This window comes from Strix uralensis, chromosome 1 (assembly GCF_047716275.1).
Source record: "Strix uralensis isolate ZFMK-TIS-50842 chromosome 1, bStrUra1, whole genome shotgun sequence".
Classification (NCBI taxonomy): Eukaryota; Metazoa; Chordata; class Aves; order Strigiformes; family Strigidae; genus Strix; species Strix uralensis.
In genome coordinates, this window is record NC_133972.1 from 149,542,113 (window position 1) to 149,557,341 (window position 15,229).

At 57.5% G+C, this 15,229-nt stretch overlaps 1 protein-coding gene across 1 annotated transcript; it reads right to left on the reverse strand.

Annotated features, from left to right (window-relative positions):
- Positions 1–1,684: 1,684 nt before the first annotated feature.
- On the reverse strand, positions 1,685–14,816 carry GDF6 (growth differentiation factor 6). Its single transcript, XM_074885039.1, has 2 exons — positions 14,417–14,816; positions 1,685–4,423 (listed from the first exon to the last, which is right to left on the reverse strand). The coding sequence occupies exons 1-2, from the start codon at positions 14,751–14,753 to the stop codon at positions 3,546–3,548; spliced, it is 1,215 nt and encodes a 404-aa protein (XP_074741140.1). The 5' UTR covers positions 14,754–14,816; the 3' UTR covers positions 1,685–3,545.
- Between the last annotated feature and the right edge of the window lie 413 nt (positions 14,817–15,229).

Here is a 15,229-nt window from a genome sequence, read left to right on the forward strand (position 1 = left end):
TTTGGCAGGACAAAGAGATCTGAGCTGCGCATCCACTGAATTTCCATATTTGGATTTCTCTGTAACAAAGGCTTGCAGTATTTGTGGTAAAAGCTGAAAAAATAATTACTGGTATTTTTTGTTCAGTTTACTGGTTAGCTCTTGGGGGGGAGGGTGGGAGAGAGGAAGGGAGGTACAGGGAAGGAAAGCCCATCGATCAGCTTTGCTTTATCTTTTCAATTCTTCTAGGCACTGTACTGCTCCTTCTCAGTTTTGTGCAAAAGAATATTGCAGACCTAAAAAAGGAAACGAGCAGAGATCCCATCTTTAGGAACAGCAGACTTGCCAAAATGGGCTCAGATAATGTTTTTTATATATATGTGTATATATATATATAATGTTATCCAGAGCACATGCTCAGAAAGGCCCATATTTCCTCTCAGTAAGCAAAATCCAAAAGGTTTGTCTCCAAAGCAAATACTGCAGATTCTGACTATTTTTGCTTTTTTTCAGGTCCTCCCACTTCCCTTGGAGGTTAACAAGCACAGACCAGACATTTGGGACAAAGGGCTTTCAAACCTTTTCTGGCCATTAAAGATGCCACCAGAGATTCAGCTAATGTAGGAGAAGGTACAAACTGCTCTACACTGTACATCCAAGGCAGCAAAATCTTCTCTGTTGCCTCTTCAAGGACTTCCTCTGAGGAGAGATTTCTTAGGCCTCCCACAGTTGAACTTTGTCCCATGAAGCTCTCCAAAGCCATGTCTGAGGCAGAGCAGAAAGAGCAACTCAGTGACAGTACAGCTTGCTACCGAGCATGCGACGTACCAGCTTGCAATAGAAGTGATATTGATTTTTACATGGAAAGGAAATTGCATCGAAAATCTCCGTGCATGTTTTTAGCCAAAGCACTGTCTGTACACCGGATGATTCATTTGCTCACTGGACAGCAAAAGAAAGAGATGATTCATTCAGCATTTGTTATCTGTGAATTTTGTAAAATTTCAGATTTTTACACCATGTTCATTTTCAGTTGACAGCGTCTTACATATCTTGATTACCTTTCCTCAGAGAGCATATTGCAGCCTGTTGGGCATCATTTGCCCATTGCTTTCCTTCATAAAGATAGCAGGAGCTTGATCTATAGCAGAAAACTGAACTGGTGTGGTCGGAGCAGCAACCAAAGTTCACACCGGTCAGAGCTGCAAACAGTGAACCCAGCTTTAAAACTAAAGCTGTTTTTAAAGCTGCGATTTCCGTATCTACTATTAGTCATGAACTTGAAACACTATTAAGTACTAAAAAGAAATATTCCTCTGGCAGTTGTACCAATTCTAAGGCTGGACTCTTCTACAGGTCTCTCAGCTGCTGCTATTCAAACACTCGGGCCCGATTCTGCAATCCTTTGTTTAAGCACCAGTCCGAGGGGGAGAAAGTCGGCCAGAGAAAAATGTGTGTGATCAGATCCTGTGATATGGTAAAAAAATTCCACTTTCCATGAAAAGAACCTTGTTTTCAAACACATTCCACAAGGTGAGCAGCTCTTTCAGACCTTCTGCATATAAGATGAGGCTTTTTTTTTTTTTTTTGAGAGTGGGACTCACAGCCTGCACCACCTTCTCCTCACACATTGCTGCAAGAGAGGAGGGGAACCCTCTTACTGAAACAGCTACTCATTGAATAGTTCTTCATTATCTAAGAGATAGCCAGGAAATATTTAATAAATATATTACCCATTGCATCAAAATAAATATAATTTATAAAACATTCATTGTCTTTCGCTCATCATCATCATACAGTGTATATAAATGTGCCCAGTACAGATGAGATTTACAAAGGTTTGCCTGAATTTTTCCCCTTAATGCATTCTCCCACTTACAGTAATCATTGCGTAAAAACATAATGCAGCTTAATGCCACCGGCATATACCAAAGACGAAACCAAAGATCTTGTGAGAGTACAAAAAGTCTTCAGGTAGAAGGAATGGCTTTAGGTACGTCTTAAAGTGGCACTTGCTCCAACTCAGCTCTTCAGCATTTTAGAACTGGAGCCAATGTTTACTTGTGAACTCAGAATTATTTAACCAAATAATAGAACATATAAAAGCAAGCTGACTTTTTGGAAAAAAAAAGTTTAATAATACAGTAATAGTTGTAGTATCGTCCAGTAAAGGTGTATTGTAAAAATGTTCTGAATATTAATTTACCTCAGATAACTTTCGAGTCGTAAATACTTGCATTATAGTGAGGTAGACAGTAAAAAAAAAGTTCTTTTCTCCATTATTAGCACAGAATTTAAATCTTGTAATAATATCTTCAGGAAACGATAATGTTAAGCAAGGATGAAATATTTGATTAATGCTTAATTCTGTACAACTCAAATATAAACTTTTAAAAATATTAGAAATTATAACATTTCGAGTGCATATAATGTTTTGTACATTAAAAAAAAGAAATGCATGTTGTTCATCTCCATTTTGCACTTTCAGTCTGTTTAAATAAACAAATATTTACAACTTTTATATGAACAACAGTGCATCCAAAGCAAAATGTGCATTTTAAATTATTGCTTCTGGTCGAGTCTTTTTATTAGCATTTTATATTATTATTATTCTCTTATCTTTTTTTATTTTTTTTCCACCAGTTTGTAGCTCTGCGAAACCAGATGAGCCAACAATTCTAGAAATCAGTGGGGAAAAGCCTGAAACTACGAACATAATAGTTACATTATGAAAGGGCTAGGCATGCTTCGAAGTGCACTTTCCTCGTGTGAAGACACAGCTGAGACCAAAGGTGGGAAAGAAACAGAAATCTTACATAAAACGCCTTTTCCAGCACGACATTTGCGTATAATACTGCTGCAGGTTGCGAGGGCTGCCGAGCTCGAGCTACCCAGAGATCTGGCACCGGCATCCTTGCACTGTTCGTGAAATCCGAAGGAGTTTCCTTTCCAATCCACCCAGGTTGTGCTTTCTGCAACACTTCGCTCTTCACAGTTTTTCATTGCCGTCTTAAAATAAAACCTAACTGGTAATTACAATCTTGAGCATTTTTTTTTCCTTTTCTCTTTCTTTTTTTTTTTTTCTTTTTGGGGGTGGGGGGCCGTAGGCTATTTCTGGCTCGTAATCTTGCAGGAATGTGAAAGAGAGAGGGCAGAAATGACACAGCCCTCTCCAGCGCAACTTCAGAGAGCGGGATCAGCCTACTCCCTCTCCCTCCCCCGACTTTTTTTGTACTTGGTAAATTGCCTTCACCTTTGGAGGGAGGAGGGTAGATCGCCAGATAAACCCCGCGGGAGGGGAGGGAAGCTGGGAAGGGACCCGGCGGGGGCCCCGCTGCCCGCTCGCCCTTCCCCGGGCGGCAGCCGCGGGCCGGCGCTACCCGGCCCACCCCCACCCACCCCCCCCGGCCGCGGGAAAGAGGCGCCGGGGCCGCCGCCACCCGCCGCGCCGTTCCGCGCCGCTCCCTTGGCCCCAGCCGCGCTCCGGGCGGGCGCGGGCCGCCGCCGCTCGCCGGCGCATCTCCGCCAGACGCAGCCCCGGCTGCCGCCGAGGGCCGGCCCGCCCGCTACCTGCAGCCGCAGGACTCCACCACCATGTCCTCGTACTGCTTGTACACCACGTTGTTGCCCGCGTCGATGTAGAGGATGCTGATAGGAGTCAATTTGGTGGGGACGCAGCAGCTGGGCGGCGTGGAGCCGGGGTCCATGGAGTTCATGAGGGTCTGGATGATGGCGTGGTTCGTGGGCTCCAGGTGGGAGCGCAGCGGGAAGTCGCAGACCCCCTCGCAGTGGTGGGCCTCGTACTCCAGCGGGGCGATAATCCAGTCGTCCCAGCCCAGCTCCTTGAAGTTGACGTGCAGCGGCTTCTTGCTGCAGCGCAGGCGGGACTTCTTGCCGTGCCGCTTGCCGTGCCGGCTGGCGAAGGCGCTGCGCCGCTGGCGCCGGGGCGGCGGGCGGCGGGCGGCGGCGGGCGGCGGCGGGGGGGGCGGCGGCGCGCCCCGCTCGGCGCGCAGCTCCCCGAGGAGGCTCCGCCGCCGGGCGCGGGTGAAGACCACCAGCAGCGCCCGCTCGTGCGGGGGCCGCGCCCGGCGCCCGAAGCCCAGGCCCCGCAGGTCCAGCCAGCGCGGCGGCCCGCGGCCCGCCGAGGCCCGCAGCTCCAGGCACAGCCGCCTGCGGGGCCGCTGCTCCCGCAGGCCCTGCCGCACGTCGAAGACCTCCCAGCCGGCGGCCGGGGCCGCCCGCAGGTCCAGGGCGCGGGAGTCGAGCGGCCGCGGCGAGAGGCAGGGGAAGAGCTGCATGTGCAGCGGGGTGGCGGGCGGCGGGCGGCCGCGGGGGGCCCGGCGGAAGAGCCGCAGCTCGGCCCCCACCAGCTCCTCCGTCTCGGAGAGGGTCGACACATCAAACACGTACTGCTGCCGCCTCAAGGGAGCGGGCGAGAGATCGTCTGCGAGATAAAAAATAATTACAGTCAGTTGCGCCCGGGGGGATCGGCCGAGAGGTCTCCGCGGAGGTGAAGGGCGGGCAGGGCCGCCGCCTGCCCGGCCGGGGCCGCCCCCGGAGCGAGACGGGGGCTGAGCCGGGAGCGGGGGAGGACAGAGAGAAGAAGAAGGAAGAAGGAGAAGGAAAGAGGAGAAGAAGGAAGGAGGAGAAGGAGAAAGAAAAAGAGGGAAGGGAAGGGAAGGGAAGGGAAGGGAAGGGAAGGGAAGGGAAGGGAAGGGAAGGGAAGGGAAGGGAAGGGAAGGGAAGGGAAGGGAAGGGAAGGGAAGGGAAGGGGAAAAGAGAAGAGAAGAGAAGAGAAGAGAAGAGAAGAGAAGAGAAGAGAAGAGAAGAGAAGAGAAGAGAAGAGAAGAGAAGAGAAGAGAAGAGAAGAGAAGAGAAGAGAAGAGAAAGAAGAGAAGCAGAGGAAAAGGATAGGAAGAAGAAGAGGAAAAAGGAAGAGGAGAGGAGGTACCGAAGGACCCGCACCAGACAGGAGACCACTCTCCTGCACCAGAGACAGCCCGCGCTCCACATACATCTTCTGCGCGTCAGCCCCGCCAGCACTGTGGGACTGGCAAGGTTTGTGTGCTCATGTACGTTACGCACACGTATATAGACATACACATCTCAATTCTCCTTCAAGAGAAAAACCTGGACTTCTTTTTTGACACATTGGTGTACAAAGTGCAGCGCAGAAAGCAAACCAGATTCCCCTGAGCTGCTTTCCAATAAAATGTTTACAACCCAGCAAATACAAAAATTCCCAAAGCCGCTGGGTTTCCCCAGAAGCTAGTAAAGCTTGTGTAGATTTCAATAGTAAAAGTGTCACTGGAGCCTCTGTTCAGCAGCCCCTCACCGCTTTTCCAAGCTCGGCCCGCTCCAGAGGTAGAAACGAGACTAAAGAAATATACAGCCCCCTGTTATTTATTGATATCAAAGGTCACTGCGGTTCCTAATCAGTGTATTTCACAACCTCGGCTCTACCTGACAGGTCTGGGGGAACCTCCTGGGGGGCAGGAGGAGCAAGGGGATGATTTATGCAAACCAAGACCTTCAGCCGCGCCACGGCAATGTAAAAATCACTGCGGATTAAGGTGCAGTTAATCAGTGCGGATTAGCATACTCGAAAGTCGCCCTGCGCTGCTGCGTGTTCCCCCCCGCACGCCAACAGGGAGATGGAGCGCGGAGTGCAGCAGGGACAGCAGGAATTGCTGGGGGAAAGTCCTGCCCCACAGCCAGGACACGGGAGCCCACGGCGGAGCCTGCCTGCCGGCCGAGCGCATCCTTCCCGCCCCGCCGCCCGCCCGGCCGCAGCGCGCACCTCCGCGGCTGCGCACCTCCGCGGCTGAGGAGCTGGGTGCCCGCCGGGCACCCCCCGCCTGCCCTGCTTGCGGGCGCGGCCGGGCACGGCGGGGCGGGCGGCGAGAGGGACTTCGCGGGCCGGAGCTGCCCCCGCCCCGCGCCGGCCGCGCTGCGCTCCGCGGGGGCTGCGCGCCGCGGGGAGCGGGGCGAAAATAGGTCAGACCCTCCAGGCATCGCGGGGAGTTGGGACCCAGGCCCGCCGCATCTCTGCCCCCGCCTCCCGCCGCGGGCGCGGGGGTTTCCCCGCCGCGGCGAGGCCGCTCCTTCGCCGGCGAAGAGCGCGTCCCCCCGGCCGGCCCTCTCGGCGGGGCCCGGGGGAAATCTGCAAAAAAACCACACACACAGCCCAAAAATGTCGTCACAGCCTCAAGTGACCACAACAGCTTCTCCATCGAGCTGCTGACAAGCAAAGTGAAATCCAGCGGGAGCTGCCTACGGGCGCTGGACGGAGCAGGGTTTGGCCCACGGGTCGCTCGTGGGTTTGGGGGCGTTTTACCGCCCTTCATACGCTTGCGACCGGGGGCTGAGGTGCGCCTGGGCTGCGGGAGGTGGATCTGGCAGCTCAGGAGACCTCAGGGGCCATATTGCCCCCTTTTCAAGGTGTCCCGAGCTCGACTGGAAGCTTCAGACAGAAGGGGATGTGCATCCCTCCTTCTCCTCGCCTTTGGCTTTCCCTGTGCCCAGCATCTGTCAGATACCTGGGCATCCCACACGCCGCGGACGAGTCTCCTGGCCCTGCCGAGCTGCTCTCACCTTCCTCCAAGGGCTTCAGCGACCGTCGAGGAAACCAGATCAGCACCTTCCCCTGCCGCTATCCCCACCTTTAGGGTGTGGGCAGAGCTGGGGCTGAGCACAGCCCCCCCACGCTTTTAAGCCGTCTCTCTGCTTGAAGGGTGGTGGTGGTGTGTCAGGCTTGGTTTCAAACGGAGATGCTCGCCCTGTTTGGTACTCCCTGTCGCGATGGGGTGGAGGTGGGAGGAGCGCTGCCTCCAGCCGCTGTCCCTCCGGAGCAGACATCCCCCCCACCCCTCCCCGTCCTACCCCTGGACGGTGCCCCCACCCTGGGGGCCCCCGCATCCCTGCCGGGGTGCAGGATCAGGGTAGCGCTGCCCGGCCGCCCGGGCTTTCGGGAAAAGAGGGGGCAGCCCTTTCCCCGGGAAGGTGGAGGGACACAGAGGTGGCAGCGCGCTCCCCCCCCCCCCCCCCTCCTCGCGCCCCCAGGGAACCCCACGCAGGCGGGAGGCTGCGGCGCGGGGACTCGTCCCCTTCGGGGGTGACATCCAGGCGTGCGGGCCGGCCGCGAGGGCAGCGGGGAGAGGCTGAATTCCCTGCGGGTCCCCGCTGCTGAAAGCGATTTATAAAGGGTCTGCAGAGCCCTGTCATGCGGCGGGGTGGGGGGACGCCAGTTCCGGCCCTGCGGGTGTCAGAGCCTTGCTCAGGGGATGCGCCTGCAACGCGCTCCCCAGCAGCATCCTTGGAAGCTCCAGCTTGGCGGGAGTTGAACGCAGTGCACGGCCACCCCGACTGGCTCGGTGGCTGGGGCGGACACGGCCGAACGGCAGAGAAATGTGCCCCCGGGCAAGCGGGTCTCCGAGCCGGGTTTAGACAGCACCGACTCTGCGCTGGAAAACTCCCAGTGGTTCGTGCAGCCGCCGGCTCCCGCTCCTCTCCCGAAAGGGGCAGGGCTGCCGGTTGTTTCAAATAAGCAGCTTTGAATCCGATCAGATAAACGCTATTTATTCACTCTTGTAACCTAATAATTCCAGATGAATACATAATCCTAAACCAGTACTGGCTCGCTCCCAGCGCAGTCGAGAGGGTGGGAAAAGCAGCGGAGGGCGGGGAGGGAAAGCGGTACCTCCGGAGCCTCCACAAACCGGGGAGAGACGGGTCTGGTTTGGGGACCCTTTGTTCCAGCGAAGCTGCCGCCTTCCCAGCACACAAAGAGCGGCGGCAGCGGCGGCGTGGGGACACCCTGGCTGTCCCTCTCCCTCCGTGTGAGGAGCACACGCGGATCGGGGCTTGTCCTCTTCGGTTTTCCTATAAACCCGAGGAGCGGTTGGGGTAAAATCCGGGGTTTCTAACAGCCAGCTCGAGATCTGCCTTTTTCTCAGACTGGTTGAGGCTGTCATTGCCGTTATTCCCGTTACCGAAATATTTGGAGAGAGCAGCAAAGCCATCTCACATCCAGCCGGGCTGGGGAAAGCCACATTGCAGAAAATGCACCGGAGAGGTGTGTTTGTATTTGTAACTTTACTGTAGATGACTGTTAGTTACGCAGTAAGTATTAGCTTTATTTCGACTGTCCGTTTTTTAATTTTTCGGGCGAAGAGAAAATATTGGGAGCGGGAAGGAGGGGGAGAAGAAGAGAGTAGCTCTATCTGGAATTTAAGCATGTGTCAGCGGAGAGGGACGAGAGCAGCCCTGTTCCTCTCTGCCCTTCCCGCAGCGCCCGGACAGCCGGCGTGCCCTGTGCTCCCGGGCCGGGCCCGGGGGGGCTGCGCCGCCCCCCCGCCTCCTCCCCGCTTTCCTCCGCTTTGCGGTGGCGGCGGTTTTACCGTCTCCAAGGTGAAATGAATGGCTGGGTTGGGACGTTTCCTTTGACTCCCTGGTGAAGCCTCTCCCGCTTCCCGGGTTCGCTTTCTCGCCGGCAGCCGGGGCTTTGAGGCGAGCCGGGGGTTAACGAAGGCTACACAAAGTTTCCCTTTTCATGGCAGATCAGGTACTGGGCTCCCAGCCAATTCATCAGGGCTCAGATCTTAACTTTACATCACTGCAAATTATACCCAAACCACATTCAAGAAGAATTTTCCCATTCCCAAATTCTCTTTCAAGCCATATTTAAACTCGCAAACCAAAAGCACATTTGCAGTTTAAAGACCCTTCGCAGGCGCTCGCTTAACAATAATCTGGAAATTAAAACATATATCCCCCGTAATTGCGAGGGGCTGCCCACACGTTGTCTGCAGAGTCGCAAGGCTGACAGGTATTTCTTTTGGAGCATTACCCGAGCCGTGCAAACAAGGGGCTGACTCTCCATGTGTGGTATTTCTCCGGGTTTCAATTCCGCATCTCCCAGCGCCTGCCTCGCCGTGGTTTTTTATTACACCGGGTGATTAGATTTAAACGTTTCGTTCGCTTCGCTATCGAGTAACCGGGAAAGACCACACCTTACTCGGACGAGTTGCCAATCCTCCAAAAACCCCGGAGAGCTGATGGAGGGCTGTTTTCTTTTTTTTCCTTTCTTTTTTTTTTTTTTTTTTTTTTTTCTCTTTTCTCTTCTCCCGGAGCGGGGAGGCACCTGGCTGCGATATACCTTTGATCACCGCTTTACCGTCCCCGCGCGGGTTAGGCTGCCCGCCCTCGCCCCGCTCCCGGCTTGCCCCCACGAGCGACGCTCGGCCCTCGGGCGCAGGGGGAGCGTCGCAACACCCGTGGGGCATCCCGCGGGGCCTCCGGGCCCCTCGTCTGTCGGCATCGCCCCGGGAGATGCGCCGAGGCGCAGAGGGGCTTCCTTGGGGGGTTTCTACCTGCTGTAACAGACATTAACCGAGTCTCCTTCCCTTTCCCCGTTTGCGGCGGTTTCGCTACCCGAAATACTTCGATCGAGGAGAAATTATTCCTCCAAAATTATTCGTGTTGAGAAAATCGGACTGAATGTTCCCAGCGCTCGGAGCTAGAAATGGAGCGAGGGGACGCTTTAGAGGATATTTCTGAGCGATATATGTGGAGGCGCCGGGATACAGCAACACAACATACGGATCTGGCCACAACTAGCAAGGACTGAAACGTCCCCTTTCGCCCAGATACCAGACTTCAGGCACGGAAGGACGCCCACCCTCAGTTCCAGCCTACCCCGAAATCGCAAGGAAAGGAGCATTTCTCCGATGGGCTGCTTTTTTTCTATGGGACTAGGAAGCGAGGAGGAAAACTAGGAGGGCGAGGCGTCCCGCTGCCGTGCCCAGCGCCGCGCTGGCCCCGGGTTGCGCCGGGTGTTCGCCCCGCGGGCCCCTCGGCTCCCGGTTGGGGCCAGCTCAGGCCGCAGCACGGCATCGCCCCGCGGGCGGCGGAAACTAAACAGCTCCGGAGCGGAGAGCTCGGTCCTACCGTCCTCAAAAAAAAAAAAAAACAAAAAAAAAACCCGCGGCCTCTTAGCAAGCCCCGCAGGGGGGCTTCTGGATTTAAAAATTAAAAATAAACAATCAGGATCGGGTCCGAAATGAGCCACCGGAATGGCTTGATAGGCTTTAATAACTCCTTCCCGTTCACAGAGCGGCTCCGCGGCCGCGCACCACCCCGCCGAGCTACCTGTGCGGCGGAGCGGCCGCGGGGGCTGCGTCTCCCAGCTTGTGGGCTCTGCTTTCCCCACACCGCCCTCCCCGCGCCGTTGCGCTGCTGTGCGCAAACCTCCGCGCCTCCGCAAAAGCAAACAAAAAAAAAGCAGCCCTTCCGAAACCCCCGATTTTCAACGGGGAGAGACGAGCTGTGTGGCCGCGGCTTCCGAGGGGACGCGTCGCCGCCCGCTCCGCCCGCGCGCCAGCTCCGCGCCTTCCCGCAGCTCGGGGGGGGGGGGGGGGGGGGGAGGATACACACACACACAAACACGACACCAAACCCCTCCGTACCCCTCAGGCGCAGGCAGCGCGGAGCCGCAGCCCGCTCCCCACCACCGCCCGCCCCCGCGCTGCCGGCTCCGCGGGCGCGGAGGCCCCGCCGGGCCGAGCCGGGCCGGGCCGCTCGCTCCTTGCCCGGGTGCACGGCGGGATGAGAAGCGGCTGCTCGCTGCAGCGCTCCGGCCGTCTGGTCTGCATTAGTGTTTTTATAAGGGGCTCAAACAAATCGAATACAAGGTCACCAAATAATTAACAGTTGTGAATTCCCTCCTTCCCCATTAAAATACTTCCCTGCTTATATTTCATTTTCCTCCTGCCAACGACAACACTGCCTGGGCAAAGGCGCTGCGCAGATTACACTATATTGCAGCTTTCGGTCCACCCAGAAACCCGCTGTTTTGCATAAACATGTTGCGCTAGATGAACTTCAAGTGGGATTTACGCTCTTTTCTTCTGCCACATGCACAGCCGGGCCATTTCCAGTTTCTGCACACGGGATCCCCCTTTCGTCCTGCCCCCTCTCCTCACCCCCCTCCCGACCCCAATGGCGAGAGCAAAATAACGACGGTCGGACCCCTGCCCATCTGAATCAGCTGCCTCTCAACTGGAACACGAAACTGCACAAAGAAAACGGGGAGAGGAAAAGGAGACGATCTCGACCCATTTCGATTTCCCCGTCTCTTAGGCGCGGAGCTCGACATTTCGTACGCGGGAGCCCGGGCGCGGTACCGCGGCTGCGGGCGGCTCTGCGGACACAAAAGGGAAAGGCGAGATGAACCCACTGCAGCCGGCACTTGTGGCATTCCCTTCCCACGGGAGATCCCTTTGAAAATCGCGCTCCCTCGCACCTCGGCTATTTCTTTTTTGTTTTCGGTTTGTTCCGAGCCGTGGCGCGGTTTTTGCTCGCTGTGGATTTGCTTGTTTATGCTCCCTTCTCCAGCTCCCTCCCGCTCTCTTTTTTTTTTTTTTTTTTTTTTTTTTTCCCCTGCCTGGTGGAGTCCTTGCAGCTCCTAATTGTCCTGCCTTACTGTGGAGCTCCAATGCTGGGGGTCCTGAGGCCAGCGAGAGCACCATCTGCGTTTTAATGAGTTACTTCATGTGCCAACAGTAATTTTCCTACATTCAGCTAGGTCCTGTCTGATCTTGCGACCGTAACAAGGGGGAGCGAGTGGGGGGCGGGAGGGGGTGGAGAAGGGGGAATCGCAAACCCTTTCCCCCCTTTCTGCCCTCTTTTTCCACTGATGCGGAGATATATATATACGTATATACCGCAGCAGTGTGGCTTTCCTGCCTCTCGAGCTAGCCTGAAAGCGATCTTATTAGCTTCGAGCGGGAAGGAAAGCAACAAGAGGCGAGGCGGAGAGGTTGTTGGTGTCCGCACCGGAGCGCGCTGCCCCGCGCAGCTGCGGAGGGCGGTGGGACGGGCAGGCGGGCTGCTGCAGGCAGGAGCAGGCAGCCGAGCTGCCCTTCCCGCGGGACGCTCTCACGGACACGCAGGCACAGCAGCCCACGCCGCGCGGGAAGGGTGTTTCTCGGCAGGAGTAAAAGCTGCTTCGCGCTCCTCTCTGGGCTGCTGTCACCCCGAAATCCTGCCATGAAGGATGCCGTGTGGGCAGTCTCCCTCGGAGCTGCCGCTTAGGTAAAGAGCAGCCCACCTAATTGGGTCAATTTGAGCGGCTATATTGTCTGCAAATGAATTGACAGAAACCTCCCCCCCTCCCCGCTTTCCCTGAGCAAAGACTGTTCATCATCAGCACAACTCCAGCTCGCCAATTAACTGGGCTAGGAGCCCACGGGGAGGTGGGCAGTAAAATAGCTACCACTTCAGAGGAACGGAAGCTCTCTTGAAGTTTTTTGGTGATGTGCCATTGGCTGGTCCGCTTCATTATGGGAGACTAGACAATATTTGATATGTTATGACATGAACACTCAATTAGATCACTGAGTTGAAATACTCCAATCAGTGGCTTGATGCTAAGCAACCCTCAGAAGGTCCAGCAGAAGGTCACAGCCTGTGACACATCAAATCAAAATCAATGGGGAAAAGTGAGGCTTTTCCTTAATCAAACCAGAACTTCTGTTAGCAAATCACTTCCCCCGGAGTAGAATCTCCCATGCAGCGAGATGAGCTAAATTTGTTAAATTAACTGTCTTTCTTCTGGTTATCAAGAATAAGATGATCTTGAGCGCGGCTCTATTTCCCCGTGGCTCGCAGAATTAGCACCCCGTTTCCTCTCCGGCGGGGAAAGCGGGCCGCCTCGTTTCTGACGGCTGAACTTTCAAAACCGTATTTCTAGAAAGTGAGTCCTCTGCCCCCCCTCCCTTTTAACAGCGACGAAGAAAACAACCCCCATAAGGTGAAGGCGGAAAAGCAAAACCCCGTCTCCCCTCTCCCCTCGGAAACGGCTGGGCGCTTCCGACCGCGGCGGGCACCCACTGTGGGCTCTTCCACGCACCTTCCCGAGCCCAGAGGGGCGCGACGGACACCGGGGAGGGAGGGGAAGAGCCCCGCCGAGCTCCCTCCGTGGGGGAGGACCGACCCCCGGAGGCAAGAGGCTGCGCCGTGGGTGCCGGGGGTGAGGCTGCCGGCTCGGGAAGGTGGCGGAGGGGGTTGGTTTGGGTTCGGTTTGGGGAGCGAGTGGCTCCTGTAGCTCCAGGGAGCCGTGCGGTTTTCCCGGCGCTACGTTTTGCCCTGAACCGTCTGGGAAGCGGGAGGTCGGCGTGCTGCCCCCGGCCGCCGGAGCGGCGGGACGCCCCTGCCAGCCACCGGCAGGTACAGGGGCAGGCACCCGCGCGGGGAGGGGGGGGGAGCGCGGGAGGAGGGGAGGGTCTTCAAATCGGGGAGGGGGGGGAGAAGGAAAGAATGCACAGCCTTAATTAAGAACCTGTTAATTAGTCTGTCCTTAATGGCTCACAAACCAGGGTAATGAAAAAAAAAGAAAAAAAGGAAGGGAAATTTTCCTCTGAATCGCCGAGAAACCTCCACCCGCTTCCCCGGGTATGAGCGATAAAACAACGAGAGAAAAGCAAAGCAGGGCCCCGGCCGGGGCTGCGGGTCGCGGAGGGGTCCCGGGAGCTCCGCAGCACCGGTGCTGCCCGGGGAGAGAGGGGGCAAGGCCTGGGGCCCGGCTGGCCCCGGGCTCTGCCGCCCGCCCCGTCGTCTCCTCCGCTCCGTGCTCCCGCCACGGGGCAGCCAAGGGCCCGGGGGAGCGGCCCCCGCTGCCGCCCCCGGCCCGGGGCCGGACGAGGACCAGCCCCGCACACACCGAGCTTAAAGGACGTAGGAGGCGGCCCCGAAGCGGGCGGCGAGTGCGGGCCACCCCCCGCCGAGCCCCGGGGCCGGGAGGTACCTGGGCTTCGGGCTGCCCCCCCGCCAACGGAGCCGGCGGCGTCCCCGCCCCAGCGCTTTCAAACGGGGCTGGTGCTCTTCCAGGTAACCCCGATAAAGCGACCCTTCGCGGGAGCAGCTTTAGGCAGCAAATGTTTGCCCTCGGTCAGTTTGAACTTTCTATTTGCCTTACAGCCGCAGCGATAAGAGCGATCCTTTTCTCCGGCAGACAGAAAGAAACCAGAAGAGATTGTGGTTTGTGGGTTTGGTTTTTTTTCCCCCCCCGAGGTTGTATTTACACCCAAAGTGCGCCTGCAAAGGTGGGGTGTGTTTCCCACCACCCCGTGGCGATTCGGGGACGACCACGCGTGTTTCTCGCACGCAGCATTTACGCCTGCCGCGGTCCGGGTTTAGCGCCGCGGGGCAGTTTGCTTTAAAATAAAACAACGCTATCCACAATTTACCGAAAGATCCACTTTTCTGCAGTACCGGGGCGGGGGGTAAACACCAGTGACCGATGCAGCTGCTGCCCGCCTCCCAGCGCCGGGCTCCGCGGGACGGCAGCCTCGCACCGCGGAGCGCAGCGGGAAGGGGCGCCCGCAGCCCCGGGGGGGCGGCGAGGGGCGGGGGGCGGGGGGGGGTGTGCAGAACTTACCTCGTCCCCTGTCTACAAAACTAGTGATGGTGTTGGCGGATTTGGACGACTGAAAAAAGCTGGCGTTGATGCCCAGTTTCTCCGCGATGGAGTAAGTCCTGAACAGGGACAGCATGTACTCGTGGGGTTCCGCCCGTGGGAGCGCCCGGCCCACGGCGTGTCCCCCTTGCCGCGGGCGGTTCTCCCGTGGGGACCGCGGCACCCTGCGGCCCCGTCCGCCCTTGGAGGAGGCGGCGAGCTCCGAGGCGGCGGGGAGGGAAGCCGGGAGGCAGCAAGGTAAATCCCAGAGGAGGCTGGCGAGCAAGGCGGCGGAGAGCAGGGCCCGGCGTGCATTCATAGCGAGAGGCGGCGGCGGTGGGGAGGAAGAGGAGGGCGGCCCGACGTGCGGCTCCGGCGGCCCACGGAGCGGCGCGGGGACTGCGCGGCGGCGTGGCGCGGAGCGGGGACTGCACCCGGGCGGGCTCGGCCCGGAGCAGCCCGCCCCGCCCCGTGGGTACCGCCCCGCCGCGGACCGCCCCGTGGGGGCACCCAGCCCGCCCCCGCGGGGCGGTCCGCGGCGGGGCGGGACACCCCGCGGTCGGGTGCTTGGGGGTCCCTTTGCTCCCTCCTCGCTGTGGACTCCACGTGGGAAGTGGACGCGAGGGCTGGGGAGATGCTGCGCGTCTGGCTGCCGCCCTTCGGGTGCCGCTTCTCGTCACCCGACCAACGCTTTGGTGCGTCCAGGTGCCTCTTGGGTGCTGCAGTTTCGGGTGAGGACAGACTCGTGCAGTGCTAAGGATCTTGCTCGAGGCTCTCCATATTCCCACGGCCATG

Coding starts and splice junctions, on each gene's coding strand:
- GDF6 (XM_074885039.1), bottom strand. CDS start 14,753: ATGAATGCACGCCGGGCCCTGCTCTCCGCCGCCTTGCTCGCCAGCCTC. Junction 4,424..14,416: donor TTTTGTAGACAGGGGACGAG/GTAAGTTCTGCA, acceptor TTTATCTCGCAG/ACGATCTCTCGCCCGCTCCC.